This window comes from Myxocyprinus asiaticus, chromosome 5 (assembly GCF_019703515.2).
Source record: "Myxocyprinus asiaticus isolate MX2 ecotype Aquarium Trade chromosome 5, UBuf_Myxa_2, whole genome shotgun sequence".
NCBI classification, from domain to species: domain Eukaryota; kingdom Metazoa; phylum Chordata; class Actinopteri; order Cypriniformes; family Catostomidae; genus Myxocyprinus; species Myxocyprinus asiaticus.
The window spans coordinates 54,326,897-54,341,486 of NC_059348.1; the positions used below are offsets into that span (position 1 = coordinate 54,326,897).

The following is a 14,590-nucleotide window of genomic DNA, read 5'->3' on the forward strand; positions in this document are numbered from 1 at the left end:
CCAACATGACTGCGCACCAGTGCACAAAGCAAGGTCCATAAAGACATGGATGAGCGAGTTTGGTGTGGAAGAACTTGACTGGCCTGCACAGAGTCCTGACCTCAACCCGATAGAGCACCTTTGGGATGAATTTGAGCGAAGACTGCGAGCCAGACGTTCTCGTCCAACATCAGTGTCTGACCTCACAAATGCGCTTCTGGAAGAATGGTCAAAAATTCCCATAAACACACTCCTAAACCTTGTGGAAAGCCTTCCCACAATAGTTGAAGCTGTTATAGCTGCAAAGGGTGGGCCGACGTCATATTAAACCCTATGGATTAAGAATGGGATGTCACTTAAGTTCATATGCGTCTAAAGGCAGATGAGCGAATACTTTTGGCAATATAGTGTATGTATACGTCACGTGCATAACCGCCGGTGGCATTGTGCCACTGCGGTGGGGCGGTTGTCACGGTGATGCTACCAGCCCTACCGTGTACACCTTTCTCATGAACCAATCCCTTTCTGTTTCTGTCTCACAGTGATGCGTACACAGGGCAGTCTGCGGTTGATTCTCAACACAAAGCTTTGGCCTCAGATGCAGGTGGATAAAGCCAGTGAGAAGAGTGTTCGAATCACAGCTATGGACACCGAAGATCAGGGCGTCAAGGTCTTCCTCATATCGGTAGGATGGATTTTACAATCACCCCAATCACGAGCCCTTGTGACTTTTCCTGTCATTTTAATAAATTACTTAATGTAATGTTCCGGGTTCAATACAAGTGAAGCTCAATCGACAGCATTTGTGACATATTGGTGATTACCACAAAAATACATTTTGACTCGTCCCTCCTTTTTGTTAATAAAGCAAAAATCAGTGTTCCAATGAGGCACTTACAATGGAAGTGAATGGGGGCCAATTTTTGGATGTTAAAAGACTCAGTGTTTCAAAAGTATAGCCACAAGAGATAAAGGATGTGAGTGTAAACATTATTTTAGTGTGATAAAATCACTTACAAACATTTTCTGTGTAAAGTTAGTCAATTTTACAACTTTGTTACCATGATGCAATGTCAACAAACCCTAAAACAGCTGAAATGATGATGATTTAAACAATTTTACAGCTCAAATAATACACACGTTTAAACAGAAGAATTAATGTAAGTGCTTTTATAAAGTTATAAGCTTCACATTTCTGTCTTTAAACCCTCTACAAATTGGCTCCATTGACTTCCATTGTCTGCATAATGCATGCTAGTTGTAACACGTTACGCCAAGCACTGCTCTTTGAGGGTTTACTGTCTGATGGTTTAGATCGAGTTCTGATGTTTTGACAGGCAAGTTCTAAAGACGCTGGTCAGCTGGCCGCTGCGCTGCATCACAGGATCCTGGCCCTGCGGAGTCGTGTTGAACAGGAGGCTGAGAGCACGCCTGCCCCGCCCGAACCAGAGATACCACAGTCAAACGAAGATGACAGTGACGATGAGAAGCCCGCTAACACAACTGGCACTGGGAATTCCACCAACAGCGGTATGATCACTTTGCTTTTGCATGTGTTAAAGGAATATTCCGGGTTCAATATATTATGTTGATTAACTCAGAAAATTATTTTAACTCATCCATCGTTGATATACAGTTAAGCTGCCCTTTAAATAGTTACATTTTTTAAACTAAGCGTGATTCATGATAGTTTTTTGTATTTTTGAGGCCAGCTTAACATTAACGTTGACATACCATTTTTTTTTCTCTCTCAGGCAACTGTGAGGAGAGCGAGACTCCTGCGGCCGAGAGCACATAGCACCCTGAACCCCTCCTCGACCGACAACTGCCCTACAGGGTTTTAGTGCAGGCGTCTCCGTGGACAGCCCAGATCAGCACGGGGCCCCCTCTCGGACCGGCGCTGTGGACCCCCAGGGGCCGGAGTCTCTTTCTCTCTCTCTCACCCAAACCTCTTTAGTTCATTTCCCCTTCAACATGTATTGTAAATCTGGAATTTTTTTTATCATTTTGTTTGTTTTTAGTTGTTTTTTTTTTTTGTTTTCCTATTGGACTGCAAATAAACAAACAAATCAAAAAGACGTCAAAAAAGGAAAAAAAATCTGAGACTTTTCCATGTATGGCTTTGGACTTGGTTGCTCATCATATTGATGAGTGTGAGGGTGTTTCTCTCTCCGATTAAGACCTGACGCGTCAAGACTGCAGTTTGTACCGCGGGACCGTTTTTTTACACATTCTCTCTCTGTTGCTCTCTATCTATCTCTCTCTTCACTGGCTCTCGGCTTCAGACCATTTCATTATGACATCATCATGCCAATTGGCCAATCAGGTGGTCGGTAGCACCACGGTCATCTGTTTGTACCTTTGTGTTCGGTGTAGTTGTAACATTACCCCAGTTTTCAATTGATTACTTTCATTTTCACCAACATCTCCTGGACAAGCTAAAACACTTAATAGTCTGCTATGATGGTAGTTAGATTTCTCATTGGTGTTAACGAATAAAGGACTAAACCAGCACGCGGACTTGTGCTGTAGTGAATCTGTTTCTAGAATTCACCCCTTGTTACAGAGAACAATATCTTCACCCCAATGTCTATTGAAACATCCAAATCAGTCGTGTAGCTTCATTTAGGGACGTTTTTTTTTTTTTTTTTTTTTAGTTGGTTTGAGTTTAACATTTGAAACAGCATCTCTGTATTTGTTTGTATTTTCCATATTCTGAGGGTTTGTTTTGTGTTGGCCTTTTTTTAAATATTGGTTTACTATAACTTTTTATCCATTTTCATGTCATTGGAGACGATTATGTCAGAAATGAGGAGTTTCTTCGTGTGTTGAAAGTTTTGAGTGCATTTAAACACAGAAAAAGGACAAAAAAAAAAAACACTTGTACCCTTGAATGTTCTGTAAATTTCTATGCGTATATTATCACTTACTAGCACACCATGTCTCCGAAACCTCCTTTACAAAATAGTAATATCAAAGTAAAAAAAAAAAAAAAAAAAAGATGAAACATTTGAAATAAATTTTTGTCTTATGTCAAAAAGTACGCCTCTAGTTCAGTTTTTCACAAAATAAAAAAAGTTCTTAAAAGTCACTTTGCTAGCTGTGTGGTAAAAGAGACTAGCACAATTCTTGATTTGTGGGTGAATCTCGTGAAACCTGTAAACAGTATCTGGGTCATTTTTCACCCCAGAATCAAAATCAATAAATAACATAATACTTTTAAACTTTAACTAACTTAACTAAACCTTTTTGGGCTGTCGCCTCCAATTTTTCACACTCAAATGTAAAAGCTCACCATTCTCACACACCGTTGACTAAATGCAAAAAATTTATCTAATTTTTCTGAAAACACCCTAAATAAAAAGAAAGACTAATTCATAAATAATATTCTGAAGGTTTACAATCTTATGATGAATAGAAAGTTAAAAAAAATAAATAAATAACCTCTTTGTTGTCCTATCTTCTTAAGCATATATTTCTGGTTCTGTTCACTCTATTTCCTTGCAAAACGTTTCATTTAACTAGATGGCAGCAAGTACTAGAAAAAAATATTTTTTGTCTAACACAACCATCACAATATGCAGATCTGAAATGTGGGAGGCGCTCAAATGCATCTCAGCCCTCACAGATGTGCTCAGCTATGGTCGAATTTTGAGTTCATGCACCATCCCCATTGTTTCATCGAATATCTCGGCCTCTGAGTGGACTAGAAGCTAAATCTAGGTGTCATAAAAAAGCAGAATATTATTTTGAAAATGTGTCGATCTGTGGTGTTAGGGCAACAAAATAAACTGCATAGGCTTTCATTTGATATATGACTTGTCTAAGTGCTATGTGAAAGACTTTTATATTCATATTAAAATTTCTACCACATTACCTCCAGGTGGCGCTTGTTTGCAACGCGAATGTTTTCAGGCCTTTTTTTATTTTAGTTTTTATTTTGCGAAACAAATGCAAAAGTGGTAGTGTTCTTTGAAAAGTTCAGATTCTAAGCTTTCAAATGATACCTCTTATACCTGACTTGCAGTGTATTCAGAAAGTATTCAGACCCCTTCATTCTTTTCACATTGTTATTTTGCAGTCTTATGCTAAAATGCTTAAAAAAAAATAAATTAAAAAAAATTCACATCAGCCTATGCTCCATACCCCATAATGACAAAGCAAAAACCAGATTTTTTTTATAACTTTGCAAATTGATTAAAAATAAAAACTGAAATATCACATTGACATAAGTATTCAGACCCTTAACTCAGTATTTAGTTGAAGCACCTTTGGCAGCGATTCCAGCCTCAAGTCTTTTTGGGTATGATGCGACAAGCTTTGCACACCTGGATTTGGGGATTTTCTTCCATTCTTCTCTGCAGATCCTCTCAAGCTCTGTCAGGTTGGATGGGGGACCATCAGTGGACAGTCATTATCAGGTCTCTCCAGAGATTTTTGGTTGGGTTTAAGTCTGGGCTCTGGCTGGACCACTCAAGGACATTCACAGAGTTGTTCCTAAGCCACTCTTGCATTGTTTTGGCTGTGTGCTTAGGGTCATTGTGCTGTTGGAAGGTGAACCTTCAGCCCAGTCTGAGGTCCTGATGCGCTCTGGATCAGGTTTTCATGAAGGATATCTCTGTATTTTGCTGCGTTCAGCTTTCGTACAACCCTGACAAGTCCCCCAGTTCCTGTCGCTGAAACACACCCCCACAGCGTGATGCTGCCACCACCATGCTTCACCGTTGGGATGGTGTTGTGTAGGTGATGAGCGGTGCCTGATTTCCTCCAGACATGATGCTTGGAATTGAGGCCAAACTGTTCAATCTTCGTTTCATCAGACCATAGAATCTTGTTTCTCACAGTCTGAGAGTCCTTTAGGTGCTTATTTATGTGTCTTGCACTGAGGAGAGGCTTCCGTCTGGTCACTCTGCCATAAAGCCCAGATCGGTGGAGTGTTGCAGTGATGGCTGTCCTTCTGCAAGTTTCTCCCATCTCCACACGTGATCTCTGGAGCTCAACCAGAGTGACCATCGGGTTCTTGGTCACCTCTCTTACCAAGGCCTTTCTCTCAGTTTGGCCAGGCGGCTAGCTCTAGGAAGAGTCCTGGTTGTTCCAAACTTCTTCCATTTAAGAATTATGGAGGCCACTGTGCTCTTGGGAGCCTTCAATGCAGCCGAAATATTTTTGTAGCCTTCACGGGATCTGTAACTCGACACAATCCTCTCTGAGCTCTGCAGGCTAATCCTTTGACCTCATGACTTGGTTTTTGCTCTGATATGCATTTTCAGCTGTGAGACCTTATATAGACAGGTGTGTGTCTTTCCAAATCATGTCCAGTCAATTGAATTTGCCACAGGTGGACTCCAATAAAGGGTAGAAACATCTCAAAGATGATCCAGAGAAATGGGATGCACCTGAGCTAACTTTCAAGTGTCATAGCAAAGGGTCTGAATACTTATGTCAATGTGATATTTCAGTTTTTTCTATTTAATACATTTGCAAAGTTATCAATAATCTGGTTTTTGCTTTGTCATTATGGGAAATGGTGTGTAGATTGATGTTTTTTAAAGCATTTTAGCATAAGGCTGCAACATAACAAAATATGAAAAAAATGAAGGGGTCGGAATACTTTCTAATTGCACTGTATGTATCAGGGCACTTTAACGCTTTAAGCGTAAACTTATTTCATGATATCGCGCCCCCTATATTTAAAAGGTTAAAAGAAGCCTGTTTTGCACTGACGTTATTTTCATGATAATTAAGCACATATTCCACCTCCAGATTTTCATAACTGTACAAGAAAATTTTATTCTAATCACGATAACATGAACTAGAACTATTGATATAATTTCTGGTGACATTATGGCAATACTTTTTAATAACATGTATGCTTAAAAAAACGAAGCGTGGAGAGAATTCATAGAAATGTGAATTGCAGTTAGGGTTGGGAACCGAGAACCGGTTCTTGAAAAAGTAACGGAACATGAATTTCGGTTCCGTTTACAGTTACAGCACGAACCAAAAAGTGCAACCAGTGCAGTACGATTCCCAAACAAAAGACTCTTTTGAGCCGATTCTTTTGAATCTACAGCACGAAACATGGTGCGTTCACGTCATGTCAGAATAACCATAATTACGAGACTCTGACTTGTAATTACAAGTTCTTCGAGATTCTTTTATACTGAGTTTTCTACGCCATCATGGCCCTGACATCAGTGAAACGCGATTGGAGTGTTATGACAGTATCACCGTTTGCGGATACCATACAAATGAATGGGTTGAGCCGTAAACCGACACCTACCTATTGCAAAATCGTTCATGTCTTCTCTTTTAAAAAAAACCCACAATTTTATCGTAGTAATCTCCATGCATACTTCACTCCAAAATGATTATTTAGTGTAAATTCATTAAGTCATAAAAGCAGGTTATTCAGCGTACTGTCCTTCATTGACACCCTTTATTGTCTTGTTGGGGACATTTGTACACTAGAAAGTAATTGTCTTAACCCTTCCATGGTCTTAACAATCAAGTCCCTACATTGAACCTTCTGTACAGGGTCAAATTGACCCATTTTTTTATCTTCAAATTTAAAAGCTTATAATAAAAGCTCTGTTTGCTCTATCTCTCTATTTTGGGTCTTAAATTGTTCCTCCAGGTGGCAGCAAGCTCTAGAAAAAATTATTGATTCTCTGTCAACCTTCTATCACAATATACAGATCTGAAAGGCAAGGGACATCTTGTTATAAAAAAAAAAAAACTTCAAAAGCTTGTAATAAAGGCTCTATTTGCTCAATCTCCATACTTTTAGTCTTAGATCATTCCACTAGATGGCGGCAAACACTAGAAAAAAAATTCTATCACTTTTCATCACAAAATGCAGATCTGAAAAGCAGTGTGGTTTGTGACTCCGCCCACAGACATCCAGTCTTTTTTGGGAAGCCCCGCCCTTCCCCCATGTTTTGTCGAATATCATGGCCTCCGAATGGACTACACACGTGATCTTGGTGTCATTTGAAAGCTAAGAACCTCAGATTTGCAATGATGTATATAACATTTTATTATAACCAGCAACATATTCAAACGATGATTTGTTTATCATACTTTGCTGAAATTATTTTTTCTGGACATTTGAGACATAAAAGTGGATTATTTACCTGGACAAGCTGAGAGAAAAGTAAAAATACTCATTTGGTAGAAAACAACCAAAGGTAAGAGCTGATATCGAGTTTATGGCTATTTAGGGCTTATAGAAACAGTGATCGGAGCAGACATGAGTCAAAAGAGGTTATGTTGTAAAAATTCCTTCACATAGCACTTAAATTGCCATAATACCACAGTCTGAATTATTTTTTAAAAATATCACAAAAGTGACATTTTATTTCAGTAAGGTATAAAATGCAAACGTCCCTTTTCTGTGCTGGCCACTGATCTGTAATCCCCAAATAGCTTCAAACTTTATATCAAATCTTACCTTGGTTTATAAGCTTTGAAATGAGTTAAATAAAGTAATTGTTTACTTGTTTGTTAGCTTGCCTGGGTGAATAATCCAATGTTGTGTCAAAAAAGTTTTTTAGAACAAAATATGAAGTCCGGTAGAAAAAGTATGAGAAACAAATCATCAGTAAAATAGGTTCTCATCTATAGGAGATGAAATGTTACACATCACCATAAAGCTGGGATGCTCTGCTTTCCAATGACACCTAGATTGGGCTTCTACACAACTCAGAAGCCAAAATATTCAACAAACCAGTGTGGAAGCTCTCAGCACTTCAAACAAATAAAGACTTGTCTATGGGTGAGGGCTAAAATGCGTTAAAGCACCACCTACATTTCAGATCAGTATAATGTGATGGAAGGTGATAGAGGGAAAAAATATTTTTCTAGTACTTGCTGCCATCAAGTGGAATAAAAGTGTCATGAAGTTGATATAAATCATTTTTAAAAATTGAAAAGGGTCAAATTGACCCATAAGACCAAGGGAGGTTTAATATACTAATTCAGATGGTTTGTGCCTGAAATACAAATTAAAATAAAATGTTTGGTCCCTAACATGCATGTAGGACATTTTATTCTATTATATTAGCCATGTAATTTAAAGAATAACTTTTGGGATTTCTGTGTCATAGTAAGACATTCCAATACAGTACAAGCATCCAATAAGGTTCAATAAAGAATTAAAATAATCTTGGATGAATTTCAGGTCAGTGGATCCAGTACACATTCCTTAAGAATAAGAAACAGCCACACGTAAACACAAAAGTTGTGACTAATATTTTATTGTCATCTCTACAAATAGAAAATGTTCCTCAGGTACATCAGAGTGATTTCAGTGCATGCACCTCTGGAATTAAGCTCCTCTCTGGTGAGACATCTGGACATTGGAGGGCATTCCCAGTGAATTTGCACGCCATGGGTTATCGGGCTGTCCCCACTTGAACACAGGCTTGAGGAACGGCCGTCATGGATCTGGGTGTCACCCTGCTAACGTCCAGCTATCAACCAGAGAGAAGAGAGGAGATCACAAAACACACGGTACGGAGAGACGATTTGATCTAAACGGCTACAGGTACTTCGGGAGATCCTTCTCAATAACCTGTCGAAACCAAAAAAATATATATATTTATTTGAATCCAAATCCAAACCTGTAACTTTTTAAATTCACAAAATATGAGTGTAAAAGAGTGTGGGTGACTTACGCTTGGATCGTCCGTTGGCCCGTACCTCTTCATCACCTGTCCTTCTCTGTCAATGAGGAACTGCACAGATTTGAGTTTACAACATTAAATACAGCAGACAATCAGAAAAATATATTTTGTCTAATAACAAGCAAATAAAAACACAGTTACCTTAGTGAAATTCCATTTGATGTTGCTATGGAAACAACAGTCAGAGAACAATCAAAAGTTGGATTACAGAATAACAGAACTCTTTATACAAGGAAACAAACAAACTGACTTTCCCAGAGTTCCTCTGCCTTTTGGCTGTTCTTTCATCCATTTCCAGAGAGGATGAGCTCCATCGCTGTTCACTTCAATCTTACTGAAGAGGTCAAACTCTACATTGTAGCGTTTAACAAACTCCTTGATCTCCGCCTCTGTTCCGGGCTCCTGAAAAACAGAACGAATTATTAAGCAATTATATGTTTAGTATTAGTGTTTTGCTTCTCTTGTTGGATTAAAACTCGCCTCACTAAAGAATATAATCCACTTACAGCTTTGCACTCATGTGACCTACTTACAGGTACTGTGTGATACATGACAGCTCTCAGAAATGAATATCTCAGAATCGAATCAGCATACTATACTCATGCTATACCCGCAAAACGTACACTTTGCACAGAATATCCGAATACCAATACATTGGACAAAAAGTGTGGTATACATATAGGATACTGTACATACCTGCTTTCCAAACTGGTTACATGGGAAGCCCAGTATGCGTAAACCTTTCTCAGAGTGCGTGGCGTGCATTTTCGCAAACTGAGTGTAGTTTACTTTCGTTTTACCTCATTTCGAGGCTACATTAGTGATGATACACACATAACCTCTGCAAACAACAACACACAAATGCACTTACTGTGAGCAACGTCCTAGATAAAGATTACATAGTGTCTAAGACTAAAAATAATGATACAAAATGCAGAAGAATTTATATGAAGTGTCAAATGAATGCAATGACTGAAAATCATCATTCACTCCTCAAAACCGGTTGACTTTCTGTTTTCCATGGAGCACAAATGCTATTATGGTAATACAATGTTTTTTGGAAATATACCACAGTAATACCATATTTTAACGGCAAATATACCACAGTAATACCGTGTTTTTATGGGACATGTACCACAGTAATACCGTGTTTTTATGGGACATGTACCACAGTAATACCGTGTTTTTATGGGACATGTACCGCAGTAATACCGTGTTTTTATGGGACATGTACCGCAATAATACCGTGTTTTTATGGGACATGTACCACAGTAATACCGTGTTTTTATGGGACATGTACCACAGTAATACCGTGTTTTTATGGGACATGTACCGCAATAATACCGTGTTTTTATGGGACATGTACCGCAATAATACCGTGTTTTTATGGGACATGTACCACAGTAATACCGTGTTTTTATGGGACATGTACCGCAGTAATACCGTGTTTTTATGGGACATGTACCGCAATAATACCGTGTTTTTATGGGACATGTACCGCAGTAATACCGTGTTTTTATGGGACATGTACCGCAGTAATACCGTGTTTTTATGGGACATGTACCGCAGTAATACCGTGTTTTTATGGGACATGTACCGCAGTAATACCGTGTTTTTATGGGACATGTACCGCAGTAATACCGTGTTTTTATGGGACATGTACCGCAATAATACCGTGTTTTTATGGGACATGTACCGCAGTAATACCGTGTTTTTATGGGACATGTACCGCAGTAATACCATGTTTTTATGGGACATGTACCGCAGTAATACCGTGTTTTTATGGGACATGTACCACAGTAATACCGTGTTTTTATGGGACATGTACCGCAGTAATACTGTGTTTTTATGGGACATGTACCGCAGTAATACCGTGTTTTTATGGGACATGTACCGCAGTAATACCGTGTTTTATGGGCATTTTTAAAAACAAGAATATATACCATGGTAATACAATTTTTTGGATGAAGTATACCATGCAGGGCTATTACAGTTTTGAAATTTCATTCATTTTTATTTTCATTTAGTTTTGGTTTTCAATTTCAGTTTGTTCTAGTTTGTTTTAATGGTGCATTAATAGTTTTTTTTTTTTTAAATGGCTCTTATTAGTTTTTTCTTTTGTTTGTTTTAGTATAGTTTGTTTTCATCCGTTAAAACACCACAATACATCTGTAACACTTTACAATAAGGTTGCATTTGTTAACATTATTTAATATGAACTAACAGTGAACACTTACAACACATATTCATCTTGGTTAATATTAATTCCAACAAACGCTCGTAGATTTTTCGATTTTATTTCGGTTAATCGTTAATCAGCCCTACAAAAAAGCACCATAAAAACACAATAAAGTAGTCCATATGACTCAGTACATTTGAAGTCGTCTGAAGGCATATAATAGAATTGTCTGTGAGAGGAACAGACTCAAATTTAAGCCATTATCCACTGAAAATCTAAGCATTGACATCTCCAAGCACCATTTTTGAAAAAGCACAAGCACGAATGAGATTTGAGAGCTACAGCTATCGAATGGCATCAACAGACTTGAAATACAGAGCACAAGTCCTGTGGAATAATTCATAGTGCTTTTTTTGGTCCTCTCTGGAGCTCGACAGCCACTGCACCCATTCACATTCATTATACTGTAGAAGAGCATCATCAACATTCTTCAAAACATCTTTTGTGTTCCACAGAAGAAAGAAAGTCATACGTGTTTGGAATGACATAAGAGTAAGTAAATGATGGCAGAATTTTCATTTTGGGGTAAATTATTCCTTAAAGGCAAGATAAATAATTCTGCACATCAAATCAATGCTTCAGCAAGTGTTCTTCACCTGTATTTCTCCAGAGAAACTTCCCTTCCATCAATGTCTACAGCCGAGAACTCGTATATGGACTTGGCTGACTGCCAGTCACTGGCTTGTGCACACTGGAATAACGAGAAAGAGGTTAAAGGTCACGGGTGTGAAGAGCGTTTAGTGTCGCTATAAACACCCTCAAACAGATATCGACTGCGCAAACAAATGAATTATGCAATTTAATCATGTAGTGACATAAGTCATGACATCTGGCAGAATACGCAATCTTCGCCCTTTGATACAGTTTTCACTTCCGTACACAATTTGTGCAAAATACAAGATCAAGAAAGGAAATTCTGGATTACTTTTTCCATTTATGACAAAACAAGCCCTAAAAGGGTGAATCTCAGAAAACCTGTCAGGAGCATCATATAGGTCATATTACAATTTTGTGGGTTTAATACAAGTAAAGCTCAATCGGGGGCCTGGGTAGCTCAGCGAGTATTGACGCTGACTACCACACCTGGAGTCGCAGGGTGTGCTGAGTGACTCCAGCCAGGTCTCCTAAGCAACCAAATTGGCCCGGTTGCTAGGGAGGGTAGAGTCACATGGGGTAACCTCCTCGTGGTCATGATTAGTGGTTCTCGCTCTCAATGGGGCGTGTGGTAAGTTTTGTTTATGTCTTGTGTCTATACTTTTAAAACAGTGAGTATTTATTTGATATTTTTGGGGATTTTCTCCCCAATTTGGAACGCCCAATTCCCAATGCGCTCTAAGTCCTTGTGGTGGCGTAGTGACTCGCCTCAATCCGGGTGGCGGAGGACGAATCTCAGTTGCCTCCGCGTCTGAGACCGTCAATCCGCGCATCTTATCACTTGTTGAGCGTGATACCGCGGAGATGTAGCACGTGTGGAGGCTTCACGCTATTCTCCGCGGCATCCACACGCAACTCACCACGTGCCCCACCGAGAGCGAACCACATTATAGCGACCACGAGGAGGTTACCCCATGTGACTCTACCCTCCCTAGCAACCGGGCCAATTTGGTTGTTAGGAGACCTGGCTGGAGTCACTCATGTTTACGGATTGATCCCATTGACTTCCATTGTAAGTGTCTCACTGAAAAACAGATTTATGCTTTTTTTAAATAAACGAGGGATGAGTTGAAAATATTATTTTGTGGTAATCAACATTATGCCACAAGTACTGTCGACTGAGCTTAAATTTCTTTAAAGGGTCATGTGCTTTATTGTCATAAAATACAACTGTCACAGAGTGAATAATCTTGTTTACAGGAAACACTGATGTAAAAAACAGATTTCACAATAATCCATCACACGGTTATCTGAGAGAGAAGACTAAAGGAATGCAGACAGTTCAGTCTCAGGATTAAAAACAGAGTAATTACATACAATATTCAGGACAATATAACAATAACGGATTTAAAATGAGTCAATAATGAGCCCTTTGCAAAGTGATCAAGTTTGCATTTAAACAATTTATGTTGTGTGGGTTTATTTATTAATTTGAAACTGAACTCAATGCCTGAGATAAGCATTTACAGCATGTTGACCTCAGTTAACATTTATATTAGCTCTCCTGTATCATTATAGTGTGTTTGGTCATTTATTATCCACCTCTCTCCATCAAAAACATTAACAGTACTTTTAACAGTTTTTTTATAATATCATTGTTACTCCTATTATAAATACTAATTTATGAAAAATATTAAACTCTATAATAAAAGTTATGGCGTGTGATACAGTGTCGTGTAAGTTACTCTAAAAAGTAATTGATTACTAACTACTAGTTACATCTTCTACAGTGTAATAAGATTACAGTACTAATTACTCTGTCTGAAAAGTAATTGCATTACTTATTACTAATTACTTTCTAAAACCCTGATCAACCGCGACCAGATGAAATATACAAGGATGGACATGAAACTGTTCCTTTAATAATTTCAAATAAATCATATAAAATCAAATAAATTATTCATGAACTGGCCAAAGAATTTAAAGGGGCAGCGTTAAATTAGAAAACATACATTTTAACATTAGACGTTAAATTTCGATTTTAAATTCACTATTGTTTTATATAGAATTTCTCTATCATCCATACAGTATTTAATGCAATTACATCAGAAGTAACGGTAATTAAATTACTAGCGTAATCCCTTACTTTTCAATGAAAAAGTAATGCGTTACACCCAACACTACTGTGATTTGATAACGCATATGGGTGTGCAACTGAAAAGCTTTTGCGCTCATAATTAAAGCATTTTTATATTACATTGTTTGCATGTTGCTACTAACATTACATTTGTAACGCAACGCACTGAAATAAAACCTACGTCGCATTTATATGCAACAATATTTATTATAATATTATATTATAAATTATATTTATTTACCTACAACGCTAAACCTGACCTTAAATATCTAACGTCTACAAACAAACTAGGCTTTGTAAAGTCGTTGCGTTAATATACAGTTATCAGAAAGGGAAAATAAACTATTTTAGACCATTATTAAACCAAAGAGACGTCATAGTATTATTACAGCTGCTGCATCGGAGTGAATTAATGGAGACACAAGCAGGTGTCACAAGTAAACTCACCGGGTTAAACACACTTACATAAACAACAACTATACGAACTAGTTGTCAACAACGCTAAAGTACTTACACGCACGCTTAAAGGGATAAAACCGCAGATTGTGAGTTATCTTACCATGGCTCTGGTGAAAGTCTTGCTCCCTAATGCCCCGATAAGCAGCGCTCTCTGAAACAACGACATAGTGCGACGAACTCCGCCCACTGATGAGTAAGACCAAAGGCACTCTAGCAAGTCAGTCCACTTGGCGGCCAACTTTGGAACGGGAGCGTGACAGTGAAGCTCCTATCAACTGGAATGGGGGAACACCGGAAACTCAAGAATTGTTTGTCAAGCTTATGTTAAAACGACATATGTCAAATCAGCAGTAAAATCAAACAACACTGGTATCATAAATTGTGCTTCTTTACCTCAGATTACGCTAAAAATGCAATTTTACCGGCTTGTTTTATTCTCGGATGATTGACAGGCGATGTCTGTATTTAAAAGGTGATTGGCTCTTGTAACTGTAA

The 14,590-nt window shown here is 38.2% G+C and overlaps 1 protein-coding gene and 1 pseudogene across 4 annotated transcripts in view; one reads left to right on the forward strand and one right to left on the reverse strand.

The window, feature by feature from the left end:
- LOC127441340 (ran-binding protein 3-like) overlaps window positions 1–4,200 on the forward strand; it is a 38,460-nt gene extending 34,260 nt beyond the window's left edge. For all 4 annotated transcript variants that reach the window (XM_051698646.1, XM_051698647.1, XM_051698650.1 and 1 more), the window contains 3 exons: window positions 522–664; window positions 1,317–1,509; window positions 1,734–4,200. In XM_051698646.1, coding sequence (XP_051554606.1) covers window positions 522–664; window positions 1,317–1,509; window positions 1,734–1,777 — 380 coding nt within the window. In that variant the 3' untranslated portion in view covers window positions 1,778–4,200. The remainder of the gene's footprint in view (window positions 1–521; window positions 665–1,316; window positions 1,510–1,733) is intronic.
- A 4,021-nt stretch (window positions 4,201–8,221) lies between these two features.
- Window positions 8,222–14,358, reverse strand: LOC127441363 (phospholipid hydroperoxide glutathione peroxidase-like; annotated as a pseudogene).
- Window positions 14,359–14,590: the final 232 nt, after the last annotated feature.